A 24,231-nucleotide genomic window follows, 5' to 3' on the forward strand; every position below is an offset into this window, starting at 1 on the left:
TTTGAAATTTTGTTCAACTTTGAAAAATATATTTTCAAGAATATTTTGAAAATATTCCGCTGGGAATATTTTTGATGCTAAACGTTCGAGACTGAAAAAGGAATATTGGTGTCAAAATAAGAATCAATGACTTTAATTTATTTACATCTATATATTTGTTTATATATATACATATATATCAATTAAATAGATAATGAAAATGCCTCGAACAGAATTATTGCATTGACTTCCTGATTTTTTAAATATATATGTTTATAAGCTATATTTTGTCGTGTGATCATATTTACACTGATAAATTATTATAAGAATATTTATCAGTCAAGAATATCTATTGGGGGGAGTTCAATGTACGAGAGAAATCGTCGACAATTAATTGAAAGAAAAGAAAAATTATGAAATCTGGATAAAAGATTGTTTATTTATATGCATTTTCAAATATTTATTGCGAGCAAATTCAGTTTTCAGTGCTTTCTTCTTGTTGTCTTTTTCTTATCGTATTAGAATTTTTTATGTTTAATTGACGTAATTCAGGCCTCGGATATTATATGACTTTTTCGACTTATTTTTAAAAATTGTGACTTTTTCGAATTTTCTGCAAAATACAAAATACAAAGATTATTTTTGAATAATTTTTCTAATCAAATTTTCGAAATATACAATTAAAAAGATTTAGAATAATTGAAATTTTGTAAAATTTAATTGTAAATAATTGATTTTTTTCATATATTATTATTACAATTTTTGAAAATTAACTTTTCAAGAATTTGATTATTTATTTTTATATTTTTCAAAAAATTCAATTATTTTTAAAAGATTTTGTCAAATTTCAATTAATTTTAAAACGATTCTACCAAAATTCAATTGTTTTAAAAAGATTTTATCAAATTTCAATTATTTTTAAAAGATTTGACCAAAATTCAATTGTTTTGAAATTTTTTAATTGTACATTTAATTGAAAGACATCTTTAAAAAATTATTTTAAAATATTTTCAAAAAATTAATTTTAAGAGTTTCTTTATTATAATTTTTTAAAAATATTATAACTTAATAACTTTAAAAAAACATGGACAATAACTACAGTTACAATCTTACAATATAAAATTTTTGTTGCAACACTGAATTAAATAAACGACTTTTTCTCGACTTTTTTTTGTGACTTAAAAAATCGATTTTAAGGCCTGGTAATTGGAAATTTTTTGTTTATTTTATTAAATTATACACAACACTTTACATTATTTTAATTAATCAAGGAAAATTTAATTTATTTTTAAAAGTACTTTTATACAACTTTGAATTTTAAATAATCAGATTATATTGTTACTGATTCGTTTAGTTTAATTTAATTTTAAATTAAATTTTAATTTCGAAGAATTTCATAAAATTACTTTAATTACAAATAATTATTTATGCTACATTCTTTCATTTTAATTCTTTTAATTTTAAAAGTAAATTTAGTATATTTTATTTTTTATTATATGTATAAATACATTTTATAATTCATATTTTATTTTGATTTATATTTTAATTTATATTTTATTTTTATTTTTGATTTCTATTTTTAATTTTATTTGTATTTTTATTTATTTATTTTTGATTTATATTTTATTTTATATTCTAATTCTTGGGGTACAAAAATTTTGAATTTTTTTCTTTGAACCGGAAGTCAGTGATGTAGAATTCTTTGATGGGTTGCATACATTTGTATCAGAATGAAAAGAGCAGAATGACTATTATGTCGAATTCACAAAGGTAGAATCTGTAACTTTACGAATTTGTTTTTACCGAATACAAAATTTAAGAAAATTATTTTCACGAATTAACATTGACATAATTTTTATTTTCACTAAACAATAATTGATAGAATTTTAAAATAGTCGATTTCTTATTTAGTCGAAAGTTTAAAAATCCGAAATTTAATTTAACCTAATTTTATTTTGTCGAATGGTGGTTAAAATATAATGTGAATATTAACGAAATTTATTGTAGCCAAATTTATAACTAACCTAAATGTAACTGAACCGAAAAGTAATATTACATATTCCTTATTCTATAGAAATTAAAAATGTTCGAATTATTATGTAATCGAATATTACTATATAGAAAATTAATTTTAATCGATATTTCGAAATCTCGAAATGCAAATTAATCTAAACTAATATTTAAGGAAAATACAACTAAGCGAATTTATAATTACCCGAAAGCTAATTTGGTAGAGAATTTTTGTGAGTGAATTTAATTTGAGCCAAAAAGCAAGTAGCCGAAACGTCATCTGTTATAATCTTAAAGTGGTGGAAAAGCTATTTGTAAGAATGGTTAAATAGTCGAAGCGCCATCTGTTCGAATTGTCCAGAAGACGATTGGTGATTTAGTAGAATTGAAAAAACGTCGAATTTTAAAAACACCGAATTATCAATTTGTCGAATGCTCAGAACATCGAATTGTCAGTTCGTAGAATGATAAAAACGTCTAATGCTAAAAACATCGAATCCTCAAAAGTTCGAAAAAATTTGTTTGATCTAAGTAAACATTAACTTAAAACAAAGAAATGTTTATTTAGATCAAACAAATTTTTTCGAACTTTTGAGGATTCGATGTTTTTAGCATTAGACGTTTTTATCATTCTACGAACTGACAATTCGATGTTCTGAGCATTCGACAAATTGATAATTCGGTGTTTTTAAAATTCGACGTTTTTTCAATTCTACTAAATCACCAATCGTCTTCTGGACAATTCGAACAGATGGCGCTTCGACTATTTAACCATTCTTACAAATAGCTTTTCCACCACTTTAAGATTATAACAGATGACGTTTCGGCTACTTGCTTTTTGGCTCAAATTAAATTCACTCACAAAAATTCTCTACCAAATTAGCTTTCGGGTAATTATAAATTCGCTTAGTTGTATTTTCCTTAAATATTAGTTTAGATTAATTTGCATTTCGAGATTTCGAAATATCGATTAAAATTAATTTTCTATATAGTAATATTCGATTACATAATAATTCGAACATTTTTAATTTCTATAGAATAAGGAATATGTAATATTACTTTTCGGTTCAGTTACATTTAGGTTAGTTATAAATTTGGCTACAATAAATTTCGTTAATATTCACATTATATTTTAACCACCATTCGACAAAATAAAATTAGGTTAAATTAAATTTCGGATTTTTAAACTTTCGACTAAATAAGAAATCGACTATTTTAAAATTCTATCAATTATTGTTTAGTGAAAATAAAAATTATGTCAATGTTAATTCGTGAAAATAATTTTCTTAAATTTTGTATTCGGTAAAAACAAATTCGTAAAGTTACAGATTCTACCTTTGTGAATTCGACATAATAGTCATTCTGCTCTTTTCATTCTGATACAAATGTATGCAACCCTCTTTGATAATTACACTGACAGGGTTGAGAATCTTTAATATTTTTTGAGAATATAATAATATTTATATTTTTATTGATTTTTTTTTCTAATTTATTGTAAATATTTTTATTTTAAAAATATTTTTACTTAAATTGCACAAAATTTTCTTGTAGAACAAATTTTATTTTGTTGAATTTAGGAGATAGAAATTTTAATTTCAAAATAACCTCAATTAATGAGGACATACCCCAAATGATGGTGTGTTCCCAAAACTACAATATAGTATGTGATAGTTTTGCGAACACACAACCACGTGTTCGCTAAACAATGAAAGTATAAAGTTCTGCTCCTGCAAAATAAACATTACTTTGTTCATTTATTGCGTTTATTACTAAAAATCAAATTCTAAAAAGAAAAACAGTTGATTGACAAATAAAGGAAGAAAATTTGCGAGAAAAAAAATTCTATATTTCTATTTAGCTTTTAACAGGCAAGTACTTTTTAGTTTTTAAAAAATATTCGTATAAAATAGCCTATAATATTTTTAGTGTCAATGCAAAAATTGTTTGAATCTTATTACTTAATAAAATTACAATTATAATTAATATTCTTGTAATATTAATTAATATTAATTAATTTTTTTTGTTTATTTATTACTTTATTCTAAAATTAATCAGAAATGTAGAAAATAATTTTTTAATTTTTATAATTATAATTATTAATAAAATTATAATTTATAAATATTATTTTAGAATTATAAATTTATATTTATTAATTTATAATAATTAATTTATAACTATAATATTGTTTATTAGGATCGTATTGAAAATAAAATTGTCTTTTTACTCTACTTTTTTTTTCATTTTGAAATTATTGGTAATTTTTTTCTTTCAGATCTGAAATTTGGAAAAATTTCCACCTTCTCGTTTTTTCTTTTTGAAAAAGAATGAAATATGGAATCTGCAAATAAATTTCCCTCTTCCGAAGAAAAATGTGACGATCAATCTTTGAATTTAGCGTTAAATAATAAAATTGCAGATTCTTCGTGTAAAATTGATGATTCCTCTGAGGAATGTAAAAAATTTGATGATTCTTCTGAAAATAACGAAGAAATTAACAATTCTTTCAACAGTGACAATAAAATGAATGAAATGAATAATTCTTGTAAATATTGTCAAAATAAGGATTCAAAAATCGACAATAAACTTGATGATTCTTTAAATAAAAATACTCGTGAAATTGATGATTTTTCTAAAAACGATAAGAATAAAGTTATTCAAAATTCATCCAAGGATGAAAATTCTAAAAATGACAACAACGTTCAGATTTCTGTTCAGAATGATCAAAATAATGATGATAACGCTAAAAATCAGAATAAAGTGATAAATTCTAATAATGATGGCAATATTAAAAATATCGATAATGAGGCGAAGGATTCTCCTCAAGTTTGTGAAAAATTAGTCGATTTTTCTAAAGATTGTCAAGAGATAAGTGAGAATATTCTTCAAAACGATAAAATTGAGAATTCTTCTAAAAACGACACTGACTCTTCTGAAGTTCAAAATAATGAAGAATGTTCTTCAGAAAAATCGGAAAAATCTGAAAAAATTTCTGATGATAATAATAAATCTGTTGATGCTTCTAAAAATTGCCAAGAAGGAGAAAATTCCCCCGAAGAAACCGAATGTGTTGATGCTTCTAAAAATTACGAAGACGGAGAAATTTCTCCTGAAGAAGCTGAATGTGTTGATGCTTCTAAAAATTACGAAGAAGGAGAAATTTCTCCTGAAGAAGCTGAATGTGTTGATGCTTCTAAAAATTACGAAGAAGGAGAAATTTCTCCTCAAGAAGCTGAATGTGTTGATACTTCTAAAAATTGCCAAGAAGGAGAAAATTCTTCTAAAGAAGCTAATAATTGCGATAATTCTCCTAAAGAAGATAATAACAACAATTCTTCTAAAAATTCTTCTATAGAAAATAACAAAATTCAAGATTCATCCGAAAAAAATCCAAACATTGAAGATTCTCCCAAAAATGATAATGATGACGATTGTATTATAATAATACCCGAAATTATTCCCAAGAATATTGAAGTCATTACCATAACTGATGAAACTTTATTTTCCAACGATTCATCGAAAACTAAAAATCAAGCTAATAGCAATAAAAAAATTAAATCAAAATTTCGTTCTGAAATTTCAAAACAAAAAAGAAAGGAACGACGAAGGCAGAAAAGAGTTGTGGAAAATTTAAAAAATATTCAAATTTCCCACGAACCTCAACATCAAAGAAGTGGATCCATTTTACAATTGAATCAAAGAATTAATCATCCGAACCAAGGAACTAATCATCAAAACCCAGGAATTAATCATCAAAACCCAGGAATTAATCATCCGAACCAAGGAATTAATCATCAAAACCAAGGAAATTCTTTTAATCAATTAACTTGGGCAAATTTATTATTCAATGAAATGAATAATAATCAAGCACTATTTCTCAATCAAACTCAAAATCAACAAAATTGTTCCAATCAAGGAAAGAATGGAAACACGAAATTGACGAGAAAGGAGAAAAAAAAATTCCCCTCCGAACCAACTGATAATAATTATAGAAATTTTGTTGAAAAGGTATCAAAAATTTCAGTCACTAATGAGGATCGAATTTCATCAGCATCATCTTCCGGAAATCAATTTAAACGTAAAGAACAAAGTGATTTGTCAAATCCAGCAAAAAAATCAAGAATTGAATTCGGAAAAATAATTCAAGAAAAAAATAATTCTGAAATTTGTCCAAGGATGAATTTCACGAATCAATATCCGGAATTTTCAACCGTAAACAACGTAACTGCTAATCATCAGGAGAAAAAATTTCCATTCGACAGAAGACGATTGGGAACAAGAGAAAATGAATTTTTCGATTCAAATTTACAGGAAAATGTAAATATGGTCGATTATTCGAATGATTCGTTTCGTGAAAATCTATCAAATTCACTTCAACATAATGAATTTTCGGACTATTCGCAAGAATGTAATTATTCACTATCATTATCATTATCATCAGCATCACCAAATTCATTTTACAATCATTATCAACCAACAACTTCCGAAAATGTTGATTGTTACATTCAACCGGTGACATTTTCCAACGATTGGCAATCATTCATCCAGCAACAGGAGCGCGAACAAATGTTGAAAACAAATAAAAATAGTTTTCTATCATTAAAAAAATCACGACTCTCCGACGAAGATCTATTCTCCCAGGACAGTCAACTAATAAAAGTTATTGTCCAACAGAATTTCCGTAAGAACGGAATATCGAGATTTCAAAAAAATAAAATTTCCCACGAGATTTTAATGGAAATTAAAAATATTAATTGTCCACCATATCCACGTTTTCGGAATTATTACATAAGACACGGTGGAATTATTGTTGAGTGTGATGATGAATTTTCACGCGACTGGCTAATTGATATTGTGCCAAATTTAAAACCGTGGAAAAATGCAAATTTATCGGTGATTAATTTAGAGTGTCTTGAGAGATATTATCGTGCGATTATTTGGATACCGGGACGAATGGAGAGGCCTGAAGTTATTTTAGATAAATTGGAGAAATTAAATTCATCGTTGAACACGAGAAAATGGAGAATTCATTCTCAGGAGGAGACAACAACACCAGAGGGTTTCCATTTATTTTTGGGTGTACCGAACAGTTCGATAAATTCTATCAAGGAAATGTATATACAACCGTTTGTCGGAATGTTCAAGGGATTTTTCACCATTTCACGTAAGGAGGATCATTATTAAAATTTTGGGTAAGAATTTTAAAAAATGTTTCAAAAATGTTTCAAAAAAAATTTCACAAGTTATAAAATTTAATTAAACACAAAAAAGTGTAAAAATTTTTTGATCTAATTCAAGGGATTTTTCACCACTTCACGTAATTACTAAAATTTTGGGTAGGAATTAAAAAAAAATGTTTTAAAAGAACTTCCCAATATATAAAATTTAATTAAACACAAAAAAGTGTAAAAAATTTTTGATCCAATTCAAGGGATTTTTCACCATTTCACGTAGGTAATCATTAATAAAATTTTGGGTAAGAATTAAAAAAAATGTCTTAAAAAAACTTCCCAAATTATAAAATTTAATTAAACACAAAAAAGAGTAAAAAATTTTTGATTCAATTCTGTTTTTGGCAAAAAACTTGTAATCTATGCAAGAAATATAATTTTTGTTTGTTTTCATTTTTGCAACGCTTAGAGAATTTGTCTAGCGAGATTATTCATTTACTGAAATAAAATATTCGATTTAGAAATTAGATTTAATATCTTTAAAAAAAATTCCGATTGGAATAAATTTCGTCAAAAATAAAAAAATGTACTTTTTAAAAAAAATATTGTATTATTTTGTTGTTTCTTTACGACTACATGAAAATTATTTTGTAGTTTGAAAATAAAACTTTAAAAAAATTCAATTATTAACTAATTATTTACATAAATAATAATAAAAGAAAAGAATAAGAAGAATTAAAAGAAGAAGAATTCAATTATTTTTATAAATAGTAAAATTTTTTGCAAACATTCAATTATTTTCAAATAAAATTTTAATAACATTTCATTAAAATATACAATTATTTTATAAAATTTTAATAAATCCTTCGAAACAATTCAATTTTTTTTTAAATAGTAAAATCTTTGCAAAAATTTAATTATTATCAAAAAAATTTCACTATAGAATTCAATTTCTTCTTTTTTCGATATAAAATCTTTGGCAACAATTCAATTATTTTCAAAAAAATTTCTCACGAGAGAATTCAATTTTTTTTTCATTATTCGATATCAAATATTTCAAAAGAATTCAATTATTTTCTATATAGAATTTCAATAAATTCTTGGAAAAAATTCAATTATATTTGTAAATAGTAAAATTTTTTGAAAAAATTCAATTATATTTGTAATAATAGTAAAATTTTTTGGAAAAATTCAATTATTTTTTAAACTTTTAATAAATCCTTCGAATCAATTCAATTATATTTATAAATAATAAAAATCTTTAATTATTTTTTTCGAAAAAATTCAATTATATTTATAAATAATAAAAATCTTTGCAAAAATTCAGTTATTTTAAAAAAAATTTCACAAAAGAAATTCAATTTTTTTCTAAATTCGATACAAAAATTTTTCAAAAGAATTTTCAAAAATTTAAATAAAATTTAATAATTAAATGTTTAATTTAAATTATTAACAAACACGATTATTTTCAAAACTGAAAGAAATTGAAAGAAATTGTTCATAAAATTCAATTATTTTAAAGATTTTTCATTAAAATTTTAAAAAAAACTCCATTATTTAAAAAAAAAATTCAAAGTAATTCTTCAAAAAGAGTTTAATTAGAATTATCAAAAATTTTAACATATTTTTTATTCGAGAATTCAATTATTTTCCTGAGTAATAAAATTCTTCGCAGGAATTATCTATTATTATTTAATTTTTTGATAACATTTTTTGCAAAAAATGATGATTTTCAATAAATTAATTTGAAAATTGAAAATATTTAAAAAGAAAGATTATTTTAATTATTTAATTATTTACTATTTAATAATCAACATTTTTTAAAATAATTAAATTTTTACGAAGAATTTTATTTAAATTTTTAAGAATAATTGCGTTTTTAGCGGAATTAATTTTAAATTATGTTAAAAATAATTGAAATTTTATTTAATTTAATTTTTAAATTTTTTTCTGCAATATATGGTAAAGTAGATTTTTATTATTGTAGCGCCACCTACCACCTACCTAGCTCGTATTGATAAGTCAGATCTCGAATATATTCAGTCTCGTAACATCAGTGAAACTGTCATATTCTACTTTTTCTGTTCCAACCGTTCCAACAACTCTGTGCAGCAAAAACCTTTTAAAATTCTAACGACAATTTCAAAACGAATCATAATTTTCCACTAACTGACTATAACATGATTTTTGTGATGTGATGTTTGATGAATAATTACAAGGATGACAAGACGAGAGGAAAGAATTCCACAAATGTAAGTGAGGTTATGTTTTTTATTCTTTATTATTTTTGTATGGAAAAAATATTCTGAAAAATATCACATCTCCTATAGAGTATAAATGCATGTCGTACAAACAGTGCTAAATATATTTATTGTCAATTGTGTTTGTGATGATATCTACGTAGTGCGATAACGTTTTATTGATTATTATTCAAGAGAAAAGTGTTGGCAGATTTTGAAAAAAGTGTCTATTGTGTTCAGAGAAAAATTTGTTGACAAATATTTGTTTACCTATTTCAGGTCTTAATCAGTGCGACGTTTCTGTTGGGCGATAATCGGATATCGGAGGGTTTCACATAACCTAGAAATTTCGGAGAACTTCCAAAAGTCTTTCAAAAATATGTTTCACAGTAAGTAAAAAAAAGTCTAGTCCATCGTTTTTATACATTTATGTTTTACTTTTGTGTTTAAAAAGTAAAAACTTTTTAGTAAAAAATTGAAACAATCGAAATCATATTAAAATGATTAAAACTTTAACTGGTGCGCAACATAACCTCAAAAAATTAACGTTAACTAATATTTATAAGCTTTTGAAGTTGATTTTAAAACTGTTTCTCTAGTTTCTCTGAAAATAGCTTGAATAAATTTTCGGATCACTAGAGATTTCGTGAATTAAAAATTCTAAAAGTTAAAAAAATTCAACTAAGTAGAAAGACAGTTGAATAAAAATTGGATAGAAATTCTATTTAATAAAATTTCTATTAATAAAAAATTTGGGTTATTGAACAAAAAATCATTTAGACAGATAAGTGTTTTCTTCTCTAGAATAAAGAGTAAAAATTTGGTAATGAATATATGCTTCGTAAAATATTAATACTAATTTACTATTATTTAAACATAAATTAAAACATCCATTCATTAGTAAAATGCATTAAGAAATTTCTTTTCTCAACTTTATATTATTATGATTTTTATTAAAATGTGTTATCTGTAAAAATATACATTTTTTCCTGCAGGGAAATTTTTTTAGTCAGGGAATTGTGACAATCCTAGAAGTTTTGACAAAAATTTAAAAAGTTACTTCAAAGTATCAAATTTAGTTAATTTATAATATTTTTTACAATAATAAATGAATAACAATGATGAAATTTTGCTTAAATGAAAAAAAAATGCAAGCAAATTTTTCTTGTCGTATATATATTTTTTAATTAAATTTACATAAATGGTTTTTTTCTCAAAATAATGAAAAAGACGTTTTCTCGTATTTTTTTTCTCCTATTATAACAAGGTTAAGAGATATTTTTCGCATTAAAAATACACATTAACGTGAAGATAAAAAAAAGAAAAAAATGGTAAAGAAAGAATTTTTTAGCATTTATGTGACTCAGAAGGTGACATATTTGTTGACTCATTTTTAATATTTTTATTATATAACAAATTTTTGAAATTCTTTTTCCATTGAATGTAGGTACTATTTCTCACCTCTTAAATTATAGTTCACCAAAAAAACGAAATTCTAAATTTAAGAATCTTGGCTCCTATATATTATTATATTCTTAGAGTCAGAATATAATATTATTAAAATAGAAAAAAGTTTCTTAAAACAGGAATATTTCTGAATTTAATAACTGTTTCTTATTTAAGAAATATTATATTCTAACTTTAAGAATAAAATACATGAAAAATATACTCAGGCTTCGTACTCGATAATTAATATTAAAAAAGTAGCAAAAAGTAGCTTAAAGACAGAAAAAGAATAGTAAAAAAGTAGCTATAGAAAAATTAAATCAATTTTTTTATAATTTCATAATTACATTCAAAAATAGATTAATTTTTTTAAATAAATATTTAAATACCTATTTATTTTGTCCACAGGAAATAAAATATTTCAATTGATTTTAATGTAACACATTTTTGAAATTGAACTATTTCTAAAAATTACAGAAGTAATTCTTTCAAAATTCAATCATTTTTTGCTTGAAATTTATAAACAAATTATTCAAAACTTTAATAATTTTATTTTATTCAATTCTAAATCAATTATCATTGGAAAGCTCTACGAGAATTCAATTATTTAAATACAAAAATAAATAATTTATTGAATAATTGAATATTTATTAAATTTTAATTCTCATAAAGAACTTTATCAACAATTTTTAAAATAATTGAATTTTTACGAAGAATTGCATTAAAATTTTTGATAATAATTAAATCCATTCAAGAAATGTAATTGAAAATGAATTGAAAATAATTATTACACTCTATAAGAAACAAATAATATCAAATTTCTTTAAATAATTGGATTTTTTCGAAGAATTTTATTCAAATTTTTAAAAATAATTGCGTTTATAGGGGAATTAATTTAAAATTCTATTCAAAATAATTAAAATCCTGCGATGAGTTTTAATATTTATAAAAATAAATGAATTCTTGCAGAGATTATTGTTCTAAAAATTTTTTTAAATAATTGAATTACTGAGAAGAATTTTATTATTAATAAAAATAATTGAATTCTTGCAACGATTATTATTTTGAAAATTTTTAAAAATAATTGAATTCCTGAGAAGAATTTTATTATTTATAAAAAGAATTGAATTTTTGCGAAGAATTTTATAAAAATCTATTTAAATAATTGGTTTTTTTCAAAAAGTATTAGGAAAATTCTGTTTTAAATAATTGAATTGACTGTAAAAATTCTTTTATTTATGAAAATAATTGAATGTTTTCGATGAATTTTATAAACATTTGTTTAAGTAATTGAATTTTTTCGAAGAATTTTATTCAAATTTTTAAGATTAGTTGCGTTTTTAGCGAAATTAATTTGAAATTATATTAAAAATTATTGAAATCCTGCGATGAATTTTATTATTTATGAAAATAATTGAATTTTTGTCACCGATATTTAATAATGTTTTTGAAATAATTGCATTCTTGAGAAGAATTTTAAAAAATCTTTTTAAAGATATGATTTTTATCAAAAAATATAAAGAAAATTTTGTTTTAAATAATTGAATTTCTTTGAAAATTGTATATTATTTATGAAAATAATTGAATTTTTTCAAAACGTTTAATTAAAATTATATTGAAAACAATTCAATTATTAAATAAAGAATATCATTAAAATTTTTTAAAATAATTGAATTCTTTCAAAGAATTTTATTAAAATTTTTAAGAATAGTTGCATTATTCTCCGAATTCATTTAAAATTGTATTAAAAATAATTGAATTCTTGCAACGATTATTATTAAAATTTTAAAAAAGTAATTGAATTCTTACAACGATTATGATTAAAATTTTTAAAAATAATTGAATTCCTGAGAAGAATTTTATTATTTATATAATTCCTAGAAATAATTTTATAAAAACTTATTTAAATAAATGATTTTTTTCGAAAAATATTAGGAAAATTCTGTTTTAAATAATTGAATTCCTGTGAACATTTTTTATTTTTTAAAATAATTGAATTTTTGTCACCGAACTTTAAAAAGTTTTTAAAATAATTGCATTCTTGCGAAGAATTTTATTATTTATAAAAATAATTTTATTTTTCATAAATAATCTAAATTTCACAGGAATTCAACTATTTACAAATTTTTTATAAATTTCTTCGCAATACTTCAGTTATTTTTATAAATAATAACATTTTTTACAAAAATTCAGTTATTTTCATGAATAATAAAACTCATCATAGAATTTCAATTATTTTTAATACAATTTGAATCGAATTCCTCGAAAGATTAAATTATTCTGGAAATTTTTTTTTAAATTCCTCGAAATAATTCAATTATGTTGATAAAATTGTTTATGATAATTATTTTATTATTTATGAAAATAATTCAATTCTTGCAACGAATTTTATTATAATTTTTGTAAATAATTTAATTTTCATGTTTTTTTTCATGTTTTATAATAATATTCTCATAAGTTGTTGAATTTTAAAAATTAAATATTTATTCAAAAATATATAGTTATTGATGTTTGCGAATAATTTTAAAATTAAAGAAATTTGTAAGTAAATGTATCTAATTTTTTTTTGAGTATTTAATAATTTTTAGAGTGAATCAGATTATTTTTTAGGGTCAGGGAAAAAGTCAAAATTTTGTCTGGAAATCAGGGAAAAGTTAGTTAATCAGGGAAAACAAAATTAATTTTTTGTGGCAACCCTGCCCTGTGAAAAATTTTTTATTTATGAAAATAATTGAATCTTTGCGAAGAATTTTATAAACATTTTTTTTAAACTATTCAATTATTTTGGTAAATTTTTTACTAAAATAGATATTAAAAATCATTGAATTAGGAAAAATTTGTCAAAATAATTGAATAGTTTTAGAATTTTATTAAAATTTTTTGAATTTTTTCCAATAATTTTATTGAAATTTTTAAAAATAATTTTTTTATTTCAACTGTTAGCGAATTTAAAATAGTGTAAATTGTCAAACATGGAAAAAAGTAGCTTTTAGTGTACCAAATAAAAAAAAATACCCAAATAGCAGCAAATTGTAAAAACAAAATTTTTTTTGTCGTGCAAAAATATTTGCAAAATTTTTTTTTCATTATTTTCCCACTATTTTTGCAATTTTCGACATTTTCCCTTGAAAAATCGCTTTCTCTGAACATTGAAAAACGTTCTTGAGTTAATAACCAATTTTGCAAATTATCAATGTAAAAAAATGCAAGGGCACCTGTCCGCGTAGTGTCTCTCCTGGCACCTGCCGTAAGTCCCACAACGGGGCCCGAGTGACAGTATAGATGCTGCTTAGCGACGTGCGGCAGTTTGGCGGCTCATCATTTAAACACGTTTCTCGAAATTCATTCAAAATTATTCAGTTTATTCATCAATAAAAACTCCCATTTCTAAAATAACTAAATTATTTTTTTTCGCAAATTTAAAAAAAATCCTCGTTTTTCGCTTTAAAAATTCTTTCTTTCTTGTTTTGAATATATAGAAAACGAAAATATATTCCAAGTGTGATATTTATGTTGTATATTATAAATAGAAGTGAGTTGTGATTTAATTAGTTTCATTTATGAATTATAGTAAAATGTCGTTATTTTTTTTCTTCTAAAAATATTCATAAAGTTACTTGATTGACAATTATATAATTATTATTATAGTTTTTGTATATTTATGTGGAATTCTCTGGGATTTAGAGAGGAAATTTTCTATTTGAGTTTATATAGGTAAATTGTTTGTGGATATTAAAAGAAATATGATTCATTGCTAATTATTTTCCAACTATCAAATGAAATTACGAAATCAGTTTATTTTTCTATGCGCAAGGCATTTTCATTTAACAAACATGTATATATGTATATATAAATGTGTGTTGCTCCTGATCACACGTTCCGATTATCTTGTCATTATATTTCCATTTTCAGTATTCGATGGGATTTAATTGTTTTTTTGTTATTATTATTTACATTCAATATTTACGATATTGGACAATTTCCAAAAGCGTTTTTTACCCAGTGCGTTTAAAAACTATTTTTTAGTTCATTATTTTCCGTTTTATAATTACTATATTTTATCTTTTGAATTTATTTTCTACTTTCTTATTTCACTATTTTCTTTTTGTTCATTTCGTTGTTATTATTATTTTATTTATTTTTCATATTATACTCTCTAAATTTGAATTAGTAAAAATTTGACTAATTTTAATTAGTGACTGAAATTTTTGTTTTTGAATTAGTAAGTTTTACTAATAAATTAGTAGAAATTAGTATTTATTACTGACTTTTTAAATTTAAATTAATAAATATATTTATTTATTTATTTATTAGTAAATTTTACTAATTTAAAAGCAAAAAGTTAGTCACTAATTGAAATTAGTAAACATTTTAATTTTACTAATAAATTAGTAGAAATTACTATTTATTACAGTAAAATTTATTAGTAAATTTATTTATTTATTAGTAAATTTTACTAACTCAAAAGCAAAAAGTTAGTTACTAATTGAAATTAGTAAACATTTTTACTAATTCCAATTTAGAGAGTATATTATTTATTTATTATATAATAATAATGATAATGACAATGATAATAATAATAATAACAATAATATAATAACAGTAATAACAATAATTATATTATATTATATTATATTATATTATATTATATTATATTATATTATATTATATTATATTATATTATATTATATTATATTATATTATATTATATTATATTATATTATATGTAACATATTATTTTATTACTGTAAGAAATACGTCGACTATAATATATGTTGAATTCTGATGCATCGAAGCGAATAAAAATGCTTCGATGATCTAGAATGTCATTTAAAGAGAAACGAGATTGTACATATATATATTTATATAAAATATATATAAGAAACTCAATTTTGAAAATTTAAAAGAATTGAATGCACGTGCGTTTGGGTAAATGGGTCGAAAGAAACGCGTGAAAATCAACTGGCAATATATACCGCGATTGTACGTGATAAATTGTTACACTTGGAGAACAATTTTTACTCGAAACTTCCGGTACAATATAAACTGTAAATATTTTCAACTGTTTTAGTTAAACAATTTTATAATTATTTTCTTTCATTTCGCTTCTCTCTCTATGAAATTTTTCCATATGAAACTTAAATTAATAAATAATAATAATAATAATAATAATAATAATAATAATAATAATAATAATAATAATAATAATAATAATAATAATAATAATAATAATAATAATAATAATAATAATAATAATAATAATAATAATAATAATAATAATAATAATAATAATAATAATAATAATAATAATATAATAATAATAATAATAATAATAATAATAATAATAATAATAATAATAATAATAATAATAATAATAATAATAATAATAATAATAATAATAATAATAATAATAATAATAATAATAATAATAATAATAATAATAATAATAATAATAATAATAATAATAATAATAATAATAATAATAATAATAATAATAATAATAATAATAATAATAATAATAATAATAATAATAATAATAATAATAATCATAATATTAATAATAAATATGATTTAGTTTTATAAGAAATGATTCGATGTTGTCATGGAAAATTTTGGTAAAAAATTGAAATAATTTTTGCATCGCCGGTTTAATATTTATTAAGCGACTCTTAATATTTGTTTGATGAAAGAAAAAAGGCGTTGAAGTAAATAGCCTAATAAAATGAGAAATGAATATATTTTCGATGACCTTGGGCAAATAATTTGAAATTTAGGAAATTTTGTCGAAAATTTGTCCCGTTAATCTGGTTAGTTGTTATTTTTATTTAGGGAGTCATCAAAACCAGTCCTGGAATCTTGAATACCGTAAACTTTGAAAGGCGGATGAATCTTATAAATATAAGCGTTTAAGTATGTAAATTATTTTAAATGTTGATAAAACAATTTCCATTCTCTTCAAAATTAGAACTTTCTTCTCGAAATTATTTTTATCAAGACAAATTTTTCTATGAAAAATACTATAATTACTAGCAGTTAAATTTCGAAAAAGCTTTTTTTTTTTTTTTTGAAGCTTTAAAACTTAAAATTCTGCTTGAATTTTTTTTTTTTGAAATTTAAAACTTTTAAATTACAATCACGATTTTTGTTAAATTAGTAAATAAATAAATGAATGAGAGAAAATAATATATTTTGATTTTTTTTATTTCTGCAAATACTTAAATTAATTTTTAGTAAAGAAATTTAATTTTTAAAACATATTTGAATTTAAGAAAAAAATGCTGTAAAAGAATTAACAAATTATTTATATGGAGATGGTATTTTCCACCTGCGAACGCCAAGGTCACCGCTAGGTGGCAGTTCAGTTCATTCTTAGAATTTTTACTACCATCTGGTGGTGACCTTGGCGTTCTCAAGTGGAGAAATTAGCCATTTTATTTCTGAAAAACTTTTTTGTAATCAAAATGTTATTACGAGAATAATTTAATTTCTGTTTCCTCCAACAAAAATTATGTTTCAAATCTCTTATGAAAATTTTGAAAGAATTTAAATAAGTTCTATTTGAATAAATAGTGAAAATTTTTATAGTTTTTTTATTTTGTGGTTTATACCTACAAAAATTATTACTGTTGTTATTATTATCATTACTATTATTATTACTATTATTTATTTACATGAATTTATCACTTGGTAAAAATTAAATAATTAAATTAAAAGGAAATTATCAATCTTCCAAAAGTCAAATAGAAATAAAAAGTTGTTGTTATTTTTATTTGACTTGGAAGATTGATAATTTTCTTTTAATTTAATTATTACTATTATTATTATTATTATTATTATTATTATTATTATTATTATTATTTTTATTGTATTAGTAAATATTAACTGATATTACCATACCGTTTCCGTATTAATATCGTTTATTGTTCAAATACGTAATAAAAAATATAATTGAACAATTATTAATGAATTAAAAATTTTATTCATTTTTTTCAAAAATCTTACAATTAGTGATGTATAGAAGAAAAAAGAGTGTAGCGTCAAGGCCGCGCGTGATGTAACTTGGTGTCATTCACATGCATAAAAGTAACACAGATGGAAGAACGAAGGCAAAGAATGCAGTGTTGTACGTTTTGCAAATCAGTACTGAGTAAATTTTTTCCTTTTGACGCAAATTAGACAAAAATTATATATTATAAAAATATCTTAAAATAAAAAAATTGAAATATTTTTCATTAAAAAAAATCGTTCTTTTAATCCTCTTTTTTTAATGAGATTGAAGTGCGTGACATTTTTAAAAACGGACATCAGCACTATTTTCATTAACAAATAGGTATTAAATTTTAATTGATTTCTTTGTTGACTTACATTTTTTTTCTGAATATTAAAACCCATATTTTTTCTTGAGCATTTATTAGAAAAATTCTTTTAGTTTTGAATATTTATTTAAGATTTTATTTATTATTATTATTATTATCATTATTGTTATTATTATAATTATTGTTATTATTATAATTATTGTTATTATTATCATTATTGTTATTATTAAAATAGTTTTTTTAAGAATCCATTTAATCCATTTAATTGAAAATGTCAAGAATTGAAATCTCGTGTTATATGGAAAATAATTGAAAAAAGCAAACAATTAATTTTTACAAAGAGATTATATAACTTGAATCCTTGAAAATAATTAGTTAAAAAAAAATTTCAAATTGTGAGGGAAATATTTTAAGATAATTCACTTTCTTTTTTTTTTTTGAGGGAAAATTTTTGACCTATTTTTTTTGTAATTTGATTCATGCTTAAAATTCATTGGGCACTTTTTGTTTGTTTGCGTTTGAAAAATAAAAAAATAAGAAAAAAAAGAGAAAAAAAGTTGCAGAAAAGAGGAAATCCTCACTCCTCACTTAAGTTTACTCTCGTGGTTCCCTTGTGAACAGAGGTAAAACGCGACCTGCATAACATTATGTTTCAAGCCTCCCTCTCCTATGTCAGTTTTATTCCAACACCTTTAACCCTGTAGAACTGTAAAGGGACGACTATGGAATGCATCACGTCCTTGCCACACGCAAGCAAATATCCTCTTGAACAATTCTGCGTGCGTTCTTTTTAAAAGTCACACAAACACATACACAAATAACTTTCACGTTATAGAAACTTGAATTGCAGTTAAATCTTCCTTTTATTATGTTACTTATAGCGGTATCTATATTATGAATGATTCTCCACGAAGTGCTAACTTTTGACTACGTCAAATCTGTTTTTTAAAAAAATTAATTTTTTTTGAAAAATTTCCTTGTTTCTTAACGTTGATATTTGATGTTAATTTTTTTTTAAATCTTATGTAAATGATTTTGAAATTTTTAGTTTAGAGGTTATAAATAATAATTTTGAAAAAAAAGTCAAGATTTGTATGTACTTGAAGAGTATCATTAAATAAACAAATTATTAATGCATTATTTTGAAAATTTGCGTTGTCTTCATGGAGTTTTTTAGCCTTGAAGTTTGAAAAAAATGGCACTTTGCACAGTTTTCGAAAAGATTAAAATTGTGGGCGTTTCCGACAATATTAACTATTTTTTTCCTATTCTGAATCACTAATTAAACAATTCATTAATGCATTATTTTGAAATTTAGCGTAGTCTTCATGAAGTCTTTCGGCTTTGAAGTTTGACAAAAATGTCACTTTTGATAACTTTCGACATTTTTTTGAGAAAATATTAAAATTAAGGCGTTTCCGAAAATTCCCACTATTTTCTTTCTATTCTGCATCACTAATTAAGCAATTCATTAATACATTATTTTGTCTCTGAAGTTTGACAAAAATGGCACTTTGTTCAGTTTTGGACAGTTTTTGGAAAAAAAATAAAAATTTTTTGCGTTTGCGAATATCTTGACTACATTCTTTCTATTCTGCATCACTAATTAAAAAATTCATGAATGTATTATTTTGAAATTTAGCGTTGTCTTCATGAAGCTTTTTGGCTTTGAATTTTGACAAAAATGGCACTTTGCACAGTTTTGGACAGTTTTTTGTGAAAAAAAAGAAAATTGTGGGCGTTTTCGAAAATTCAAACTATTTTCTTCCTATTCTTCATAAATAAACAATTAATTAATACATTATGGGGAAAAAAATAATTTACATCGTAGACATTTCCGAAAATTCTTACTATTTTCTTTTTATTCTGCATATACGAATTAAACAATTCATTAATACATTATTTTGAAAATTCGCGTGGTCTTCATGGTGTAAGCCTTGAAATTTGACAAAAATGGCACTTTGCACACTTCTGGAACGTTTTTTTTTTTTTTAAAGATTAAAATTTTGAGCGGTTCCGAAAATCTTGACTATTTATTTTTTACTCTGCATCTCTAAATAAATAATGCATTAAAAACCATTTAAAAATTTAACGTGGTCTTCATAAAATTTTCTGGTTTTGCATTTTGACAAAAAATGGCACTTTGCACTGTTTTTCACCGTTTTTGGAAAAAAATTTAATTTGTAGGCATTTCTGACAGATTTTAGTGACATTAAAATTAAAAACCATTTTAAAATTTAGCGTGGTCTTCATAAAATTTTTTGGTTTTGCATTTTGACAAAAATGGCACTTTGCACTGTTTTTCACCGTTTTTTGGAAAAAAAATTTAATTTGTAGGCATTTTCGAAAGTTCTTACTATTTTCTTTTTATTCTGCAACACTATTTAAACAATTCATTAACGCTATATTTTTAAATTTAGCGTGGCGTCTTCATGGATTTTTTTTTGGCCTTGAATTTTGACAAAAATGGCACTTTGCACAGTTTGTGGACAGTTTTTTGTGAAAAAAAGAAAATTGTGGGCTTTTTCGAAAATTCAAACTATTTTCTTCCTATTCTTCATAAATAAACAATTAATTAATACATTATGTTGAAATTTAGCAGAAAACTGGACCAAATTTTAAAAATTGAATTTTTTTCCCATTTAAGTCTTTATTTAATATTTTGGTAGTTGGAAATAAATGCCAAAGAGTAATGGAAAATTTTTATATTATAGTTTAAAATTAAATTCGTTTTTTGTTTGTTAAGGGGACTTTCTGGTTTAGAATTGACAAAAATGGAAGGTTTTAAAACTTTTATTGTAAGAACAGTATTAAAGAAATTGTAAAAACTATTTTTGGACATTGTAGCACATTGCGTAGAGAAAATTTAAAAAATATGTTTGAGTGTATTTAGTTCAATTTCATAGCTGTAGGTGGCGTCTTCCAAAAGATACCTTTTTTTTGGTACGTTAGATTCCGGGCAACCTGTAATACATAAATTCAAGTTCCAAACGGGAATCTCTTCATAAGGATTTATTCTTGTGCCTAAACCTCAAAAACGATTTTTTTAAAGGTTTTTTTATTTTATATGTACATTTTTCTCAAAAACTCGCAAAAACGCCGTGTTTTTGGGTCAATTTACCTCCATATAAAAACACAGGCGGTAGAAATATGAGTTTTTAGAGGTTTAGGCACCAGTTTTTTAAATAAAGAATCGAAAAATTTTTGGGATTTCAAAATCGGTTCGGTAGATTTCGAGAAAAGCTCTGTACCAGTTTGAAAAATGAGTTTTCGAGAAAAACGCGTTTAAAGTTTTCATAACATAATTCACTGAGTCATGAATATCAAACAACTTTTTATTACAACAGAACTTCGTATCCCGCTGTTTTTGGGGTCGCTGATTACGAATTTGATGTCCGTTTTGGAAAATCCAAAATGGCGGATCCAATATGGCGGACGAAAAAAATAAAAATTCAACCGGATTTGCTTAAAACTTGCTACTCGGGGGTTTTTGGGGTCGCTGATTACGAATTTGATGTCAGTTTTTGAAAATACAAAATGGCGGATCTAATATGGCGGACGAAAAAATAAAAATTCAACCGGATTTGCTTAAAACTAGAACGTTAATGTTTTGTGCCTATATTCATAACTAGCAATCTCGAAAGGCCACAAGTAACCATTTTCAACTAAATTTAATTAATTTCTTAATCTTTGTCCGCCATATTAGATCCGCCATTTTGTATTTTCAAAAACTGACATCAAATTCGTAATCAGTGACCCCAAAAACCCCCGAGTAACAAGTTTTAAGCAAATCCGGTTGAATTTTTATTTTTTCGTCCGCCATATTGGATCCGCCATTTTGTATTTTCAAAAACTGACATCAAATTCGTAATCAGCGACCCCAAAAACCCTCGAGTAACATGTTTCAAGCTAATATCAATAAAAGAGGAACACCAAATATGTAAATAAGATAACTGTAGATTGTTGTTGAAATACATACCGTCATAAATATTGTTATAACTTTTGTTTTTGTACATATTTTTTAAAAATCGTTTTGGGACAGTAATTCTATGATACTAAGGAACATTTTTAAGCAAAAAAAAAAAATCGATTTTTTTGAAATTCTAAACCAGAAAGTCCCCTTAAATTGTTTTTCAATGACATTTTATTACTGTTCAGTGTATAGTTCGCAAGATGCATAAATTATGGTCAGTAATTATGTGTGCAAATTGGTGATACGTATTGAATGTGTGTGATAGAAGAATTACGTCAGGAATATTTTAAATTGTGCAATATCAGTGTAACGTTCAGGTGAGTGGCGTCTTCGCGATGTATTGATGCACGATTCTTATGAAACGATTGTGGGTTTTAGAAAAGATGCTGCATCCGCTCCTATTTTAATGTCGTCCTACAATAATTACTTTATTAAAATCATTCTCATTAGCTGTAATAATAACTTTCTCCTTTAAATTGGAAAAACATTTTTTTCAATAAATGTTCTTTTCTTATAATTTTTTCTAATTTTTGTTCATAATTTCTTCTAAATTTTTTTTCCTAAATACATCGATTATGTAGTTTTATTTTTACTTTCACTTTCACTGTGACAGAATTTTATTTTCACTTTCATTTTTACTTTTACTTTCAGTTTCACTTTCAGTTTGGTAAATTTTTATTTTTACTTTCCCTTTGATAGATTTTTATTTTCACTTTCATTTTCTTTTTAATAAATTTTTACTTTCACTTTCATTTTCATTTTCACTTTGACAAAAAATTTGCCAAAAAAAAAAGATAAAAAGTAAAAATTACTTTTACTTTAATTTTTTATTTTTACTTTGACAAATTTTTGCTTCCACTTTCATTTTCATTTTCACTTTAATAAATTTTTACTTTCACTTTCATTTTGATTGAAACTGAAAATAAAAATCTGTTAAGTGAAAGTTTAAAAAAGAACCTATCAAAGTGAAAATGAAAGCGAAAATGAAAATTAATAAAGTGAAAAATAAGGGGAAAGTAAAAGCGACAGTGAAAATGAAACTAAAAAGAAAATTGAGAAAAGTGAAAATAGAAATCTGGGAAAATGAAAGTGAAAATGAAAATGAAGAAAAAATCTTTCTAAGTGAAAGTGAAAATGAAAGTCAAAGTAAAAATGAAATATCATAATCGACCTCCCTGGTTAAAATGTCGATTTATTAAAATATAAATAACTTAAAGTTATTGCTTCAACCGTATATATGTTAAATTAATTATTTAATAAATAAATAAATAAACAATTCTGGAAATTAAATTTCAGACAAATTTTAAGAAATCAAATATAAAAGTTGAGTAAAATTTAAAGTAAGTGAAATTCGGTTTTATGCATTTAAGCTAAAAAATATCAAAGGTCGCCTTAAAAAGAAAAGAAAAAGGAAAGAAGAAGGAAAAAATGAATCTCGCCTTGACAATAAGTTTACCCTCTATAAATAATGACGGAAAATTGCGAAAGACGTTCCTTTATTTTCGATTTTATGAGAGACATTCTATTGCAATCCTTCTACGTGGCACAGAAGAAAAGATGCGAGGCCTTTCTTCTTCACGAAAAAAGGTCTTTTCTTCTTTGGCGAACCATATATGTATATATAGACTATATATATAAAAGCGACGAAAATTGAAGAAAATTATTTAACATTTTTTTTTTCACTCTGATAAGAAAAAAGTCAGGAAAAAGTTAGGAAATTTTATCAAAAGAACTACTTTTATGCGGAAAAATATCAAATTTCTAGAAATGGTACGAAAATATTCTGTACATTATGTGTTATGTCCTTGGAAAATCCTGGATACCTTAATTTCTCCTTGAACTTTTTTGTCAACCTTAAAAACTTTGAAATCAACGTGAATTGGAAAAAGAAATTTTAAAACATTTTTCTTATTCTGTCAGTAATTGAATTTTAGACTATTTTATAATTGAATTTTTATTTTTGATTTATTAAATTCTAGACGTACTTTGTCAAAATTGTTAAAAATAATAAATTTAGTGAAGAGTAATAAACGTTTTAAAATCAAATTTTTGTATTGAAAAATAAATATTTAAATATTTGTTTTAAAAAAAATTATTAA

At 23.1% G+C, this 24,231-nt stretch overlaps 2 protein-coding genes across 6 annotated transcripts in view; both read left to right on the forward strand.

The window, feature by feature from the left end:
- Positions 1 to 3,665: 3,665 nt before the first annotated feature.
- LOC122502422 (putative uncharacterized protein DDB_G0282133) lies at positions 3,666 to 7,734 on the forward strand. Its single transcript, XM_043612502.1, has 2 exons — positions 3,666 to 3,857; positions 4,262 to 7,734. The coding sequence occupies exon 2, from the start codon at positions 4,321 to 4,323 to the stop codon at positions 7,168 to 7,170; it is 2,850 nt and encodes a 949-aa protein (XP_043468437.1). The 5' UTR covers positions 3,666 to 3,857; positions 4,262 to 4,320; the 3' UTR covers positions 7,171 to 7,734.
- A 1,485-nt stretch (positions 7,735 to 9,219) lies between these two features.
- LOC122503188 overlaps positions 9,220 to 24,231 on the forward strand; it is a 318,272-nt gene continuing 303,260 nt past the window's right edge. For 2 of the 5 annotated variants that reach the window (XM_043613669.1, XM_043613987.1), the window contains exons 1-2: positions 9,220 to 9,409; positions 9,677 to 9,786. The gene's annotated coding sequence lies outside the window, so the exon portion shown is untranslated. Of the gene's footprint in view, positions 9,410 to 9,676; positions 9,787 to 14,107; positions 14,376 to 14,408; positions 14,558 to 22,317; positions 22,450 to 24,231 lie in introns of those variants that run through there. The other 3 variants (XM_043613735.1, XM_043613795.1, XM_043613864.1) reach the window with 3 other exon arrangements.

This window comes from Leptopilina heterotoma, unplaced genomic scaffold, assembly GCF_015476425.1.
Source record: "Leptopilina heterotoma isolate Lh14 unplaced genomic scaffold, ASM1547642v1 Lhet_0, whole genome shotgun sequence".
NCBI classification, from domain to species: Eukaryota; Metazoa; Arthropoda; class Insecta; order Hymenoptera; family Figitidae; genus Leptopilina; species Leptopilina heterotoma.